The sequence below is a fragment of the Scyliorhinus canicula genome, chromosome 4 (genome assembly GCF_902713615.1).
Source record: "Scyliorhinus canicula chromosome 4, sScyCan1.1, whole genome shotgun sequence".
In the NCBI taxonomy this organism is placed as follows: domain Eukaryota; kingdom Metazoa; phylum Chordata; class Chondrichthyes; order Carcharhiniformes; family Scyliorhinidae; genus Scyliorhinus; species Scyliorhinus canicula.
In genome coordinates, this window is record NC_052149.1 from 110,508,059 (window position 1) to 110,524,225 (window position 16,167).

The window sequence follows — 16,167 nt, forward strand, 5'->3', positions numbered from 1 at the left end:
AAAAGGGTCAGGAGGGGTTATTGGATTACAGGGATAGTGGCTTAAGTGGGTCAGTGCAGACTCAATGGGCTGAATGGCCTCCTTCTGCACTGTATGTTCTATGTTCTAACCTGACTGAATATTCGTTGAGTGCCAGCGTGACAGCTGTATAGAAGTGGGAAAGCTGTCCGACCTCACCTCAGAAGGGGATATTGGAAGTGTGTGCTCAGGTTGCCATCACCCACCAGGGTGCCAATTGCAGAGGGGCACCAGAGAGGGCATGGGGGACCCAGACAACTGCAACTCGGGGGTAGGCTCTAGGTTTAAAGAGAACAAGAAGCTGGTTTTCAGACAGCGCTTCCTTTACCCTCCTTGCTGGGCTTGTAGTGATATCACCACTGAGGGATTGCCCTTCCGGAGTGGCTGCTGGAAAGTGGTTGGGAGCAGGTCAATCCACAGGGGGGCGACTGTGAGGTCCCTGGGTGGGGTCCTGTGAGATGCCTGGCTGCACAGGCAGATTGGGGGTCTCTGATATGGGCTGGTTCCCAGCCTCATAGGGTTGAAGACTCTCACACATGGGAGAGGATGAATGCAGTCAGAATGAACCCCCAAACTCAGGCTGCACTTTGAAACCTGAGGGTATGAGATGCCTGGAAGATTAAGGCCACTGGCTATGGAGGCCAGGCTGCCATTCTGGGTGACTGGTTGTTCACGTTACTTGTTTATTCTGAGCCCATAAGGATGAAGTTGACTCGAAATTGCAGCCTTCACATGCTTTAGGTGTGCCTTGTCTGCCACAAGGGGACATTAGTTACCTAACCAGCTCCCTGATCTTTCCTGGATGAGACAATTGTGCCTACTTAATCTGCATTGCAATGCATGAGTGTGCCACTGATTGGCGCCTAATTGTTAGCTCTTTTGGAAGTCTATCCCCAAGCATTGAACCCCAGGGCTAATACTCACGTCTCCATGACAGAGAGGGAACACCCACAGATGTGGACCCCGGCATTACATTGAAGGTGCTCATCGGTCACCCCTTTCAGGAAATGATGGGCGGCAGCATCTTATTTCCCCGTGAGGTTGGAATGCAGGTCCATTGAATGTGCACAGCTGCCCCTTGGGAGAGTTGATTTTGGGGCATGTGGGCTGCTGAGGTTATCAAGGGTTAAGGCGCTTCATTCAGGTGGGATTTAGAGGGCAGCTGTGGGGAATTAGCTATTGAGTGATGGGGATGGAGTGAGGCTCATTGGAAAGGTGGTCATACAGGGGGATGCGCATGGGCGGGTGTTCCAGATCCTGAGGGGGCTGTGGGTCAGGGCATTGTCAGGAGTCCTCATCACTCATTTTGATATTCTCTTTCTTTCAGTTTTTGATTCTGGATAATTATTGAGCCAGATTGAACAATTCTTTCGATTGCTATCGAGCAGTAGCAGCAACATCAATGTGCTGCTGTACATGGCCAGGATCAACATTCTGCAGAGGCGGGGAAGGATGGGCTCGCTGATCTCGGATCAGGCCAAAGATGGCAGAGGCCCAGAGAAGACACTCCCGGCCATGGGTAGTCCAGCGTAGAACATCCTACCTCTATCTGTTACAGGTGCAGGTGATGCATGAGTTGTCAGCACATGGATTGGGAGGTCGCCCTTTCCTGTGGCCCTGCAAGTTACTGCCGCTGTGAAAATTTTACACCAGCGACTCCATTCAAGGCTGCATAGGTGACCTTTGCGGCATTTACCAATCAGCAGCGCACAAGTGCGTAAGGGAGGACACAGATGCACTCTTTGTGAAGGCCCTTCAATGCACTCTCCAGGAGGGTGTCCAGCATCATAGTGGTCTACTATGCTCTGTACAACGTGGCACTGCAGCCGGGTGAGCAGTTGGACCAGGATGAGATGGAAGTGTGCCACATCTCCTCAGATGAGGAGGATGTCAAGGAGGGCAGCAAGGGGCAACCTCCAGAAGAGTTGGAGGAAGGATCTTGGGCGATGGCAAGGACCCGCATGGGGCACAGGTCTAGAGCCATCCACATAGACTTGTGGTTTGGTGAAGGCCAGGACTAGGATGTGAAGACCTTTTCCAACATGGGGCCTGACATCCACTCACTTCTGTGGTGCATGTGGGAGGTCAATGTGATGGTGGCTGCATTCATGGGCAGGGCGCTAAAGCGATTGGCCGGAGTCTGCAGGAGAATGATGATGACTTACAGTGGGGACAGAGCGATGCTCTTCTTATCGTCTCTGAAATGTTAGACTCCTGCTGAGAGAGAGCTGAATGTGACCTATCACTGAATGGGGTGATATTGGAGCTCAGAGAGGTTGAATGACACATGTTAGCTGTTACTGCCTCCTGGGAGGTCCGGGGACCCAATGCTTTTCTCCACCTACTGACGAGATGGACAGACTCTCACGTTTCCAGCCCTTGGCTTCCTCAGTACCAGAGAATACTGGCAGACGTGAGAGGACTGAGCTGATAGGCGATGGGAGGGAAGGAAGGTAAACGTTCCATGCGTGGGGAGCTGAGGGGATGGGGGTGGGGTTGGGTGGCCCTTGTCAGCAGGGGTGTGGCTTTCTCCGACATCAGTGTGGGAGGTGGGATAGACATAGTGTTGCCTTTCTCACAATCCACAGGGAGGAAGTGCCGACTGTGCACGGGGGTTTGCAGAGCATGTGTCATGAATGATAGCATGGAGAATCTGTAGGGATGGAAAACGTGATTATAAATACAAGTGCGCTATTACAATGATGATTTATTTCCACTAGTGCCCAAGTTCATCTGATAGGTGCCTATCGTTTCTTACTCTTCCTCACCTTGCTGCTACGGCTAGGTGTCTGCTCAGGATCCACAGCTGATGTTGAGGCACCTGCTGACTTCCACGCCTGAGAAGACATTGGCGAGCGTCCCCCAGGGGGCCTGGATTTTGAGGGTCTGCACGGGCATTGCAGTGCTGTCCTCCTCGGTGTACGGGCCTGGAGGTCATTCACAGGGAGGAGGGGTTTCAGATGGGCTAGACACTGCCAGGGTCTCCTGGATGGAAGACCCCAGGCTGTACTCCTGCTGATCCTCTTCCCTTCGGGTTCCTAGGCCCCTGGTGCCTTCATGGGATGGAGGGATAGCTGGAGTGAGATCCAGAAGCCCCACCATCCTCCGGCACTGATATTTGTGGATTCCCACTTCTGGCCGATTGCAGGTAGAGGATGTCATGCCTCTGTTCGACACCATCCAGAGGTTTCTTTAGGGCTCCCTCCATGAAGCATGATCTTCCTGGCAACCAAATGGACTTGGAACAAGTACTGGGGAGGCGTTTAAAAGGAATACCCCACTGATTGCAGAGACTGAGTTTTCCCGGGAAGAGCAAATCAGAAGCAGGCCGCCATGAGCATGACGTGAATAATGTGAAGAAAAAAAATTATTGTTGAAGAGGCTGAATATGCGGTGAGTTTTCTCAACGTCGGCACCAGACGGATTCTTCCCAGCTTGCTTGCCGGGAGCGACTCTTTGAAAAAATATGGGAGAATTCCACCCTACTTAAAACCCTCCCTCTGACTAAACTTTCAGATGATCAGGCTAAAATCTCCTTCTGTCTTTCAGTATCAAATTTTGTTTGACCACGCTGCTGTGAAGCATATTTTACGGTGCTAAAGGTGCTATGTAAATGCAAGTTGTCATTGTTGATGAAATCGAGGAACTCTGGACTGCAGAGACGAAGTGCAAGAGGCTTGTCAGGAGAGAGCTTGTAAGGAAGGTGTCCAGTTCTTTACATTTTGGTGACATGTTAGCTTTGAAATGGGCAGTTAGCGATCTTGCACTTTGTAGTTTCTGTACATTTTCCCCCTCATAAAAACACATTTTTTGTGACAAGACAAACCAAAATATTAGCATTTTTGAAAGTGTAAAATTAAAAAATGCGCCACATCCTTTTATATTTGTTGACGTATCAAAGGGTTTTCCTCTTTCGACGTCAAGGGCTTGTTACTGAGTTCAGACCGAACTCCCTGAAGAGACGGAGTCCTCTTTTCTTTTCCTTTTCTTTTCCCCTTGTTCATTTTGTCGTCAGACAAAACCCATTGCTATCGGCTAATGTCCTTTGTATGTGAGTAACGACCCTGCAGGCTGCGGCTGAAAAGGTCAAGGCGTCAATTCTGTGACCACTTACCGGCCATCAAGGGGGCTGGGTGTTCACGTCTTGATAAATGGATCGACTTGACAGGTCAGCTGGGGCAGTAGGTGGGGGATGGGCACCATGGGGGACATTATCGACACCGTTGGTGTTCCAGTAGCCTCCTGCCAGGATGGAGAGCTGGCCGGCTGCAAAGGACATATGTGATTGGATCAGTGTCAAAGCTGACCTCTGTCACCCAGGAGGTGAGGGAACCAGTTGCCATGTGTATTCCTGCCACTGAACTTCAGACACAGAGTGAGTATAGGATGAATCAATGTCAGCAGCTGGAAGCTCTGATGTCTCTCACTCTGAACCCAAAGGCTGGGGTTCCAGACATCACAACAGAATTGCATATGCTCACTCCCGATGGTGGCTATATGGTTAGCAGTCGCAAACAGTGGCTCCTGCCAGGGTACTTGATTTTTGGCCTTTTCTGTCTTGTTGATGGGCTTTTGTTTTGAGGAAATTGGGGCAGTTTGATGGAATAAGACCCCCTTGTTCGAGTAATGTCTGGTAAAAATTGCACAAAGCAGAAGTTGGATAAGGGGTAATCATGAGACTCAGAGGGGGGAGGAACTTGGTGACGGTTTCTGCTGAGCCGGTGGCCCCTCAGTGGACGTCTGAGAAGTTGGTTAGCTTCGTGACCGGCGCATTAAAGAAGCAGTGACAGGTGGTCGCTGAGCATGTGGAGAAAGCAATAGAAGGGGCTTTGACCCTAATTCGGGCGACCATGGATAAGAGGGACCAGTGTATAGATGTACAAAGAGCAACAATACAGAAGGTGGAGGTACCGCTCTCTGACCATAGTGATCAGATTGTTCTCTTGGGGGCAGAGATGGCAGCACTGGCTGAGGAGTGGAGAGTGCTAAAGGCCAAGGTTGATGACCTGGCAAACCATTCCAGATGGCAGAACTTAAGGATCGTTGAGCTGCCAGAAGACCTGGAGGGCTCCAACTCCAGAGACTAAATGTCGAAGATGTTCGGAAAGTTGGTGGGGGAGCTGCTTTTACCGACCCCGCCTGAGTTGGACCTGGTCCATAGATCGCTGAGGTAGAAGCCTAGATTGGAGGAGCCATCTCGGTCGATCATAGTCAGGTTTCATTAATACCTGGATAAGGAACAGGTCCTGATGTGGGCGAAGGACCATCGAGACTGTGGTTGGGAAGACCATGCCATCAGAATATACTGAGATGTTGAGGAAGAGCTGGTGAGAAGGCGTGCAGTGTTTAATAACGCCAAGGCTGCAATGTCAGGTTTGGTGTGGTGTATCCGGCTCATCTTTGGGTAACTTTGAAGGACAGAGACTTTATTTTGAAGCACAGTAAGAAGTCTTACAACACCAGGTTAAAGTCCAACAGGTTTGTTTCAAACACGAGCTTTCGGAGCACGGCTCCTTCTTCAGGCTTCAAGGAGCCGTGCTCCGAAAGCTCGTGTTTGAAACAAACCTGTTGGACTTTAACCTGGTGTTGTAAGACTTCTTACTGTGCTCACCCCAGTCCAACGCCGGCATCTCCACATCATGGCTACCATTATTTTGAAGCAGCAGAGGATGTAACTGAGTTTGTCAAGGAACACGGACTGGGGATGAACTGAAGTGTTTGAGGACTATAGTTTGCTGCATGTTCATTGTTAAGTTCATCTGTATGTGTCTCTTTTGGAGGATTTTTGTAATGTTGGGGAGGGCTTGGGGTTGAGCCTGGGCTTGTTGGTGGTTTGTGTATTGCACTGTTGAGTTTTCCTTTTGGGGGAGGGGGCTGGGTGTTGGTTTCCCTCGAATGTTCAATATACAAATTTGGTTGGGGTGGGGGGGACATTGAATGTTGATAAACTGTTTTCGTGACTTTGATTTTTACCGTGTACAGGGGTCACCCTACTAGCAGAATAGTTAGTTAACGGGAGCAGAGACGGGGGGATGTCTGCAGCTTGTTACCATGGGGGTGTTTTTTTTTTAAGGTGATGAGCAGAGGCTTCCTGTTTCTGTTTTGTTTGGGTTTGGGGATGGGTGCTTGTGTTCTTCTGTTGGTTGTTTGTTTGGTTTTCAGGATAGGGTGGGGTTGTGCTGGGGCAGGAAGGTGGGAGGGGTGGACTGCTGGTGGTGATGATTCCTTTGTTTTTGGACTGGCTTTGTGGGGAATGTGGCAGCCACCTTGGGTGGGCCCAGAGTGGGCGCAGGTTGAGGCACTGCTGGATTGCCTCGCAGGGGGTGATATGGTGATTTTGGGGATGGTGGGGGGGGGGGGGGGGGGGGGGGGGGGGGGGGGAAGAGGCCCCAATTGGGTTAATAAATTGGAATGTGAAGGGGTAAAATGGCCCAGTAAAAAGGTCCGGGCATTTGCACTCTTGAGAATTTTGACGATGGATGTGATTTGTTTTTACGGGGGACCCACTTGAGAATTAAGGATCAAATAACTTTGCGGAAGGGATAGGCAGGGCAGGTATCTCATTTGAGTTTTGATTGTAGGACACGGCGGGGGGGGGGGGGGGGGGGGATGTAGCTGTGCTGGTTAATAAGAAGGTAGCTTTCTTTGCAGGTTGGCATATTGGCAGACCCAGGTGATAGGTACACAATCATCAGTGGGTTATATGCTGGCATGCCACTGGTGTTGGTCAATGTGTGCATCGAATGGGGATGACACGGCATTCATTAGTAGGGTGCTGCTGTCTACCCCAGGATCTTGATTCTAATCAGCTAATTATGGAGGACGGGACTTCAATTATGTATTGGATCCTAGATTGGATCGGTCGAGTCCCATGTTTCGGAATCCATCGGGGTAGCAAAGGAGTTATTAGTGTTCATAGTACAGATGGTGGTGGTGGTGTGGGGGGGCAGACCCATGGAGGTTTAAGTTTCCGAGGGTTAAGGAGTTCTCTTTTCTTTCTCATGTCTACTCCTACATTTACTTCTTTGTGGTGGGTAGGTCTCTTCTCCCTGGGGTGAGGGGGCCAGGGTACACACCGATTGTGCGGGCCTGATGTTGGAGCTGGGCCGCTCTCAGAAACCCCTGTGGAGATTGGACATGACGCTGCTCGTGGATAAGAGATTTTGCGGGCGGGTATCCTCTGCCATTGGGGAGTCCGTTGAGTTCAACAGTAATGTGGCGGTTTCGCTTTCTGTGCTTTGGGAGGCCCTGAAGGCGGGTGATTAGAGGGGGGGGAGGGGAAATAATCTCTTTTGAGGCACATAGGGATAAATCTGGGAAGATGGAGAGGCAGAGATTGGTGAACTCCATTCCTAAGGTGCACCGCCAGTACTCGATCACCCCGATACTGGATTTATCGGCAGATGGAAAGAAATGGTGAATGGATTTTGAGTAGTTGTCAATGGGTAAGGCGGTGACCCCATTGCATCGCTCAAGGAGGACTTTTTATGAGTGTGGGGGGAAGGCCAGTCGTCTGCTGGCTCACTAGCTGAGGCACCAGGCAGCCTCCTGGGAGATAGTGTAGGTCAGAGATTCGGGTGATGGGAAGGAGAGAAGGCAGAAGTTGGAGGCGCCGATAGGGCTCGAGAAGATCATGCATTGCACTCGGTTAATGCAGACGGGCAAAGCACTGGATCTGGATGGTTTTCCCATTGAATTTTACAAACAGTTTATGGTCAGTTAGTCCCACGTCTGCTGGATTTGTTTAATGATTCCGTGTCCTGGTGGGTGTTGCCGGCCATGCTGACGCAGGCATTGATTGCCTTGATCCTGAAGAAGGACAAGGATCCCGTGGAATGTATCGGCCTATTTCATTGTTAAACGCTGATGTTAAGTTGTTGGATAAGGTGTTGGCAATGTTTTTGGAGCTCTGTCTACCATGGCTGATTTCGACGGAGCAGACTGGATATGTAAAGGGCGGGCAGTTGTCGGCCAATATTAGGTGATTGTTAAATGTTGTGCTGTCGCCCTCCTTGGGCACTGAGCCAGAGGTGATTACCTCGATGGATGCAGCGAAGGCATTTGATAGGGTTGAGTTGGGGAAGCTCTTTGAGCTCCTGGGGCCGTTTGGCTTAGGGCCAAAATTTATTTAATGGATTAGGCTTTTGCCCTGAGCTCGGGTTATTCTCAACTGAACAAGGGTACGAGACATGAGTGCCCATTGTCTGCGCTTCTGTCTGCCTTAGCAATCAAGCCATTGGTCATTGAGTTGAGGCCATCTACAAGATGGAGGAGGATAAAGTGTGGGGAGCGTGAGCATAGAGTGTCCTTCTATGCGGACGATCTGTTGCTATATATTACGGACCCTCTCTCCATTGATGTGGAGTTAATAGAGCTGCTCAGGAAGTTTGACTTGTTTTCGGGGTACAAGCTAAATCATGGCAAGAGTGAATTATTTTCCAGTGAACTCCCTGAGGAGAGGAGCTGATCTGGGGAGGCTGCCGTTTTGTCCGGCCAGACTAGCTTCCGGTATCTGGGAATTCGCCTGGCCCATGACTCTTTTAACTTAACCTTTCAATTCTGGTGAATGGGGTGAAGGCCGATTTGAAAAGGTAGAATGCCCTCCCTCTGAACCTAGTGGTAAGGGTGCAGATGGTGAAGATGAATATTCTCACGAGGTTTTTGTTTTTGTTCCAGTGTCTCCCTGTCTTTCTTCCCAAGACTTTCCTTTGCAGGGTTAACAAATTGATATCTACCTTTGTTTGGGCTGCTAAGACCCCTGGGTTTGTCGGAGATTTTTGTAAAGGGATAGGCAGTCGGGGGAGTTGGCTATTACAAGGTTGCGCATATTGATAAGGCGAGGGGGTGTTTCAAGGATCTGGACTCGATATAGGCGGATGGAGGTGGTTTTGTGCATTGGGTTAAGACTGAGGGCCCTGGTTACAGCACTACTCCCTTTTCCCCTGCTAGATTTTCTTTCAGTCTGGTGGTCATAGCCACTTTGAGGATTTGGAATCAGTTTAGGCAACATTTTAAACTGAGCTCAATGTCGCTGTTTGCTCCGATTTGCAGGAACCATAGGTTTGTGTCATCTGGTTTAGATTTGTCATTTAGGACATGGCAGAGGGAGGGGTTGGAGAGATTTAAGGACATGTTTCTGGAGTAGGGTCGACGGTCTAGACGGGTTGGCAGAGAAGTTCCAGCTCCTGAGAGGAATATATTCAGCTACTTTCAGGTACTCGATTTTTTGAGCAAGGAGCTTCTTTCATTTCCCCTGGTACCGTCGCCCTCGCTTATGGACAGGGTTCTGTCCTTGACCGAGTTGAAGAAGGGTAAGATTTTGGATGTCGATGGGCAGGTGTTAGCGATGGAGCAGGCATCATTGGAGGAAGTAAAGAGGAAGTATTTAGTCTTTGAGGGGGGAGTGTGGAGTGAGGCTCTTTACAGGGGTCAACCTCACATCTCCATGTGCGAGGTTAAGCCTGCTCCAGTTCAAGGTGGTGCACAGGCCCCACCTGACTGGAATGTGTATGAGTGGGTTCTTCTCTAGGTGGAGGATAGATGAGCAATGCTCTAGTGGGTCGACGAATCATATGCATATGTTTTGGTCTTGCCCCAAGCTGGTTAATTTCTGGGTCTCCTTTATTGATACAATGTCAGGGGTTTTGGGCGTTCAGCTGGAGCCATGCCCGTTGATGGCTATTTTTGGAATATCAGACTCACCGTTACTGCAAACGGCGATGAGGGCAGATATCTTAGCCTTCGCCTCGATAAGAGCCCGGAGGCGGGTTCTGCTTGAGTGGAGGTCCTTGGCACCGTCTAGGGCCTTGGCTTTGTTGGGGGACCTGATGGAATTCTTGTACCTGGAGAAGATCAAGTGTACCATGAGGGGGTCAGTGGAAGTGTTCGACTCGAGATGGCAGTTGTCCATCTCCTTTTTCAGGGAACATCTTGCTGTCAGCTGTTGGGGGCGGGGGGTTTGTCTTTTTAGTTTGATTAGGGTTTTGTTTTGATTGTGGGGAGTGAGGGAGGGGTATTGGGGGAACAGGTTGGGTGCACTTCGGGAATAATATGGACTTGAGATTTGTAGTATTGTTGTTATAATGAAATTTTTTTTTGAATAGAAATATTTTTAAAAGAAATATTGCAAATGCTCCTGGAGGTCGGTCAAATATCATCAACTCAGAACACAGACTCTCCTGCTTGACTCTGGAGTTATACTACCAAGCGAGCTTTGGGCCAAATTGAAAACCACCTCAAAGTGACGGTGGACTTTGTGATTGGATTGCTGAAGTCTATGTGAAATTGGGCAACAAATTATTTGTCTTAACTCTTAATTCATTGAGTCATGATGGGCTGCGAAGCTGGAGGATTACTGGAAGGAGGTTTCTCGGGTAATCTCTAAAGTGTTGCATGTGAAACTGGACCCGGCCCCCGGGAGGCCATATTCGGGGTGTTGGACCAGCCGGGGTTGGAAATGAGTGCGGAGGCAGATGTTGTAGCTTTCGCCTTGTTGATCGCCCGAAGATGGATCCTGATGTGTTGGAAAGCAACCTCTCCATCCTGTGCCCTGGCATGGCGGGGGGACCTGTTGGAATTCTTGACTCTTGAGAAGGTTAAGTTTGAACTGAGGGAAAGGATGGAGGGGTTCTACAATTCATGGGCATTATTCATTGTGCACTTTCAAGAAATGGATAACATCGAACATTAGTTGGGGGGGGGGGGGGATGGTCGGAGGGTTGGAGGGAGGGGGACTGTGTGTATTAAGGGTGATTATGGGTGATTCCTGATTCCTTTTTGTCATTTGTTTATGTGAACATGTGGGCTAATGTTTGGGGTTGGTGGGGGGATGGGATTGTTGTTATTGATATGGGGATTGACATATTTGTTACTGATTATTGCTTATTGTTGGTGGGTGTACGTTTGGGAGAAAATGTGAAAAGGAGAATAAAAATATTTTTTTAAAAAGTCACGATGGGCTGAATGGCCTCCTTTTACACAGCAATATACTATAGGAGTGGGGGGGGGGGGGCGAGGGAAAGGCATTTTGGGCGTATGGTAGTAAATTAATTAGTGGCTCAGATGCTGTTTTGTTGGTCATCAACCTCTTCCTCAGTCCACAAGACTCAATCACTGCCACTTGGATACTACCTTGTACATCACTGATCATCACTGATGCTATTGCTCCAGAAAAGCAAGTCATCTTGAATGTTGGCCTGCAGAGTGGTTCACTGCCCTCGTGGCAAAGGGAATGAGCACAAAGGGTCAGGATGCAGGTTAGTCTCTGAAAAGATCAGCTGTCCACCTGGTCTGCCATTCCTCGGTGGCAGGTAGTAGTGCTGGAGCAGTCACGGATCCAGCTGTACCACACCTGGAAGCACGATCCCCCGTACCAAAATCACTGGCTACGTAATGTACAAGAATTCAAAGGCAGAAGGGGTCATTTTATGAGGCAGTGATTTGATAATATACTGCAGTGTGATATAGTGAGGGGAAGACAAGCAGGACAGAAAGCCCTGATTTAACAGTCCCAGGTCCAGCAGCGGTCACCCCTGTAATGGGAGGAAGATCTGAACAAGAAAATCCATTCTTAATCACTGCAACAGAACCTCCAGTGGCATTGCTCATTAGAAAGAGCAAGCTGTTCTGGCTAATAAGAAATTGGATTGTGTGGTAGGTGAAAGTATTCAATAGAATTCTGGAAAATTATTAATGATTGCCGCTTTTAACCAGCGCAAACAACAATAACTTCATCTCAAAGTAGTTAATTGGCTGGAAAGGGCTTTTGCACCGTCCTGAGAATGTGAAAACAGCCTACTAAATGCATGTTCCCGAAAGAACAAAAGTTGTTTCCAAGTTTTCAGTAAAAGAAAATATCGGCACTTCCTCTGGAACAAACCCTGACTGCCGTAACAAACAAGAATCTAGAGAAACAAAAATTCCCTCATTGAAGTTGAAGAATGTATTCTATTTTCAGACCTCCATATAAAAATAGTCTTCAAACAAGTGGTATTCTGCCAGCCACTTTCAATGATTCGGGGTTTACGACAACAACAAAAAGAGATGCTTGCAACGGTCAGCTTTCTTTCCTTCAAAAATGTTTCCTGGATTTTCCTCCACATATATCTAAAAGTTCAATTGTTTCGATCTCTGTGAATCCATGGCTCAGCTCCTTTTCAAAAAAACTGAGGTAAAATCACTTTCCAGTCGGAGCAAATACAAACTCAAATTTGCACTGATTGAACTGTGAAGGCAATCAGAGACACCGAGGATAATATTCAAGGCACCTTAATTAGGCTGCCATGAGAGTTTTAACCTTGTGCATGTTTTCATTTTGTCTTAAACCTTATTTGGAGTCCCCTGTCAGCGGACAAAAGGAAATCCTGAACAGCTGTTTTTTTCCCTCTGCCCAAAGTTGCTTTGTTCAATTAAATTTTTCTTCACTTCTAGATTTTGGTCAATTCTTATGTTTGACTTGTTCCTGATTTGCTTACTTTTGACTTGTACTGTCGCTTGCTTTGAATTCTGCTTCTTATATTGCTGTTTGGAGAAAATGAAACTTAAATGAAGTGCATGCGACGCAAGGAAGTATGATGTGACAGACAGGAAGTAGTGGCATTTATCAATTTCTAATGCAATAATATTAATAGTGTGAAATGTGTCATTGTTACCTGGACAAAAATATCAGGGAAAATTTAACTCATATTCAACTCTGTTATTGAACTGAAAGTCACAGAATGGGGCTCAGCATGTCTCACTCAGCGATATTCATCCTCCCTTTCTTTGAAACTTATTATCATTACACAGTCAGTAGTCCAAACAGAATTAATGTAACCTTCACACTTATACAGCAGCCTGCTGTCCAAATTGGGAACCTTATTCAGTAGCATAGTGAGCAACAAGCAGAAACTCCACATCATAATCTCGTAAGGAACACATTCCCTGCTGAAAGCAATCCCTTTGTAAAGTGCCACTGCATTACAAAATCCCAACAGTCACATTCAGCCCCGTGAAGAACTTTTCATTCCAAGATTTCTAAAAATGTAACAGATCCACCATAATGGCACTCTCATAAGTAGCAACCAGTCTAACGAAGCAATGTAAAGTATTATAAAGAGATTAGATTCACGCCAGAGCTAGTTTTAAAGGGATCCCTTCAACCAGCATTTGGCTGTTTCAGTGATCTTTTTATTGCTTTGCTCAAAAGTACTGTTGAATTTGATATAGTTCATACCCCTGTGAATCATACCCAAACTCACTGTCTAACTAACCTTTGTGAGAACGCCAATGAATTGTTTCAGAGCAGTGAGGGTCTTTCCTGACAGCTCCTGTTGTATTTGCACCTCCACATTGAGAGAGTAGTAAAGTGCCGATTCCAGATCAGCCATGTATATTTTGGAACTGCAAACATGAACACAGACAAAAATTTAGTGATACAGTTACACCGCGACACAGCCAGATGGTTACTGTTACACCCCAACACAGTCATATTGATACAGTTACACCCGACACAGCCAGAGGGATACTGTTACACCCGACACAGCCAGAGGGATACAGTTACACCGCGACACAGCCAGAGGGATACAGTTACACCGCGACACAGCCATATTGATACAGTTACACCCCGACACAGCCAGACGGTTACTGTTACACCCCGACACAGCCATATTGATACAGTTACACCTGACACAGCCAGAGGGATACTGTTACACCCCGACACAGCCAGAGGGATACAGTTACACCCGACACAGCCAGATGGATACTGTTACACCCCGACACAGCCAGACGGTTACTGTTACACCCCGACACAGCCATATTGATACAGTTACACCCGACACAGCCAGAGGGATACTGTTACACCCCGACACAGCCAGAGGGATACTGTTACACCCCGACACAGCCAGAGGGATACTGTTACACCCCGACACAGCCAGAGGGATACTGTTACACCCCGACACAGCCAGAGGGATGCTGTTACACCGACACAGCCTGAGGGATACAGTTACACCCCGACACAGCCAGAGGGATACAGTTACACCGCAGCACAGCCAAAGGGATACAGTTACACTGTGACACAGCCAGAGGGATACAGTTACACTGCAACACAGCCAGAGAGATATAGTGACACAGTGACAGAGCCAGAGGGATACAGTTTCACTATGACACAGCCAGAGGGATACAGTTACACCGTGACACAGCCGGGGGATGCTGTTATGCTGTGACACATTCTATCGTGACACAGCCAGAGGGATGCAGTTACACCATGAGATAGCCAGAGGGATACAGTTCTATTGTGACACAGCCAGAGGGATATAGTTACACAACAACACAGCCAGAGGGATACAGTTAAATCGTGACAGAGCCAGAGAGATACAGTTACACTGTGACATAGCCAGAGGGATACAGTTACATTGTGACACAGCCAGAGCAGTATATGTTGCGGTATTATCATAACTGTAAGAACTGCAAGGGCTAATGAAATATCTAGATTAGCCACTAGAGGTAGCTATAGTCACAAATATATAAGGCATTGATGCTAAGCCTTAGAACATAGAACAGTACAGCACAGAACAGGCCCTTCGGCCCTCGGTGTTGTGCCGAGCAATGATCACCCTACTCAAACCCACCCTATACCCGTAACCCAACACCCCCCCACCTTACTTTTTAGGACACTACGGGCAATTTAGCATGGCCAATCCACCTAACCCTTGTGGGAGTTGGAAGTGGAGGAGTTAGCTATAGACAGACAGAAGTATAAATCTTGTAAGTAAGAGCAGATCATAGTTTATAACAGTATAAAAATTAGTTGTAGATGAGTGTAGTTTATATGTTAATAATCAACTGTGTATTCTTTATGAGTATGTGTCAAATCAAAATTAATAGTGTTAATCAATTTATAGCTTTGTTCAAGTTCAAGCTATTTTGTGGTCTTTGTGAATGTCATAATATACACACAAGTATATGATGGTGCATAGACACACACTGACTGACACACTGAAAGACCAATCAACACACAGAACTCAGCAGCCAATCACCAGACAAGGCACGGTCACTATAAAGCCAGAGGGCACTAGTTTTCCCGTTCATTCGGGATGCAGCCTCTGAGACAGACCGAGCCCGCAGTCAGTAGCACGAACATCTACCATGTGCTAGCAGTATAGGCTGGTCGGGTTAGCCATAGGTCTTCAGTCAACCTAACATAGTGTTGACCCACAGTGCAAGTATGTTTAACAGCTCATAGTTAAATAAAATTGAGTTGTACTTCTACAAGTGTTGGTAGCCTGTCTATGTTATTGCTAAGGTAAACGCAGTCTCCACAGACCCAGCATACCCAACACATCATGGTACCAGTACGTGATGTTAGAGTTTGATGGACCTACCCTCAAATAATTTGCCTTCGACCAGCGATCAGCCATCCGGTAGTATGGACAGCGTCTGCCCTCCCCCGCTGCTCCGCATCACCGGCAACCTCGGTGCCAACTGGAAAATCTTTAAACAAAGATTTCAACTGTACCTTGAAGCTACAGACCTGGAAGCTGCTTCAGACGCCAGGAAGATTACTCTATTCCTTTCCTCGGCCGGGGACCACGAGGATCCCAAAGCACCATTTCGGGTGGGCATCATCACCAAGTACAAGGTGCTTCAGAAAACAAAAGCCGAGTCCTTCCCAGTACTGAGCATTGATCCGGACGACGAGTGGTATGCCACCCTCGCGGTCAACAGATCTCGCATCCGATTCCGGCTGGACACCGGCGCTTTGGCCAACCTCATTGCGCAGTCTGACCTTAACAGCCTCCACGTCAAGCCAACCATCCTGCCATCTGCCTGCCAGCTTCTTGACTACAATGGCAATGCCATTGCTGCCAATGGCTCATGCCAGCTTGTGGTGTTGCACCGTTCCTTAAAGGCCACCCTGCCCTTCGGGATAGTAGGGTCCACTAAAGCCTCCCTGCTCGGTGCTCAGGCGTGCAAGCTCCTAAACCTCGTCCAAAGGGTTCACTCCTTGTCACCCGCTGAGGCTTCAGCATCTCCAGACACCAACGTTCAAACACAACTGAAGAACATCATCACCCGAGACCACAGCATCTTCGAGGGCATGGGCACACTCCCATACGTGTATAAAATTCTTTTAAAACCAAATGCCACGCCTGTGGATCACGCAGCTCGCAG

The 16,167-nt window shown here is 48.1% G+C and overlaps 1 protein-coding gene across 2 annotated transcripts in view; it reads right to left on the bottom strand.

Annotated features, from left to right (window-relative positions):
• The window catches only part of qsox1 (quiescin Q6 sulfhydryl oxidase 1), a 170,796-nt gene that overhangs the window by 42,517 nt on the left and 112,112 nt on the right, over positions 1–16,167 (bottom strand). For both annotated transcript variants that reach the window (XM_038794995.1, XM_038794994.1), the window contains exon 8: positions 13,269–13,398. In XM_038794995.1, coding sequence (XP_038650923.1) covers positions 13,269–13,398 — 130 coding nt within the window. The remainder of the gene's footprint in view (positions 1–13,268; positions 13,399–16,167) is intronic.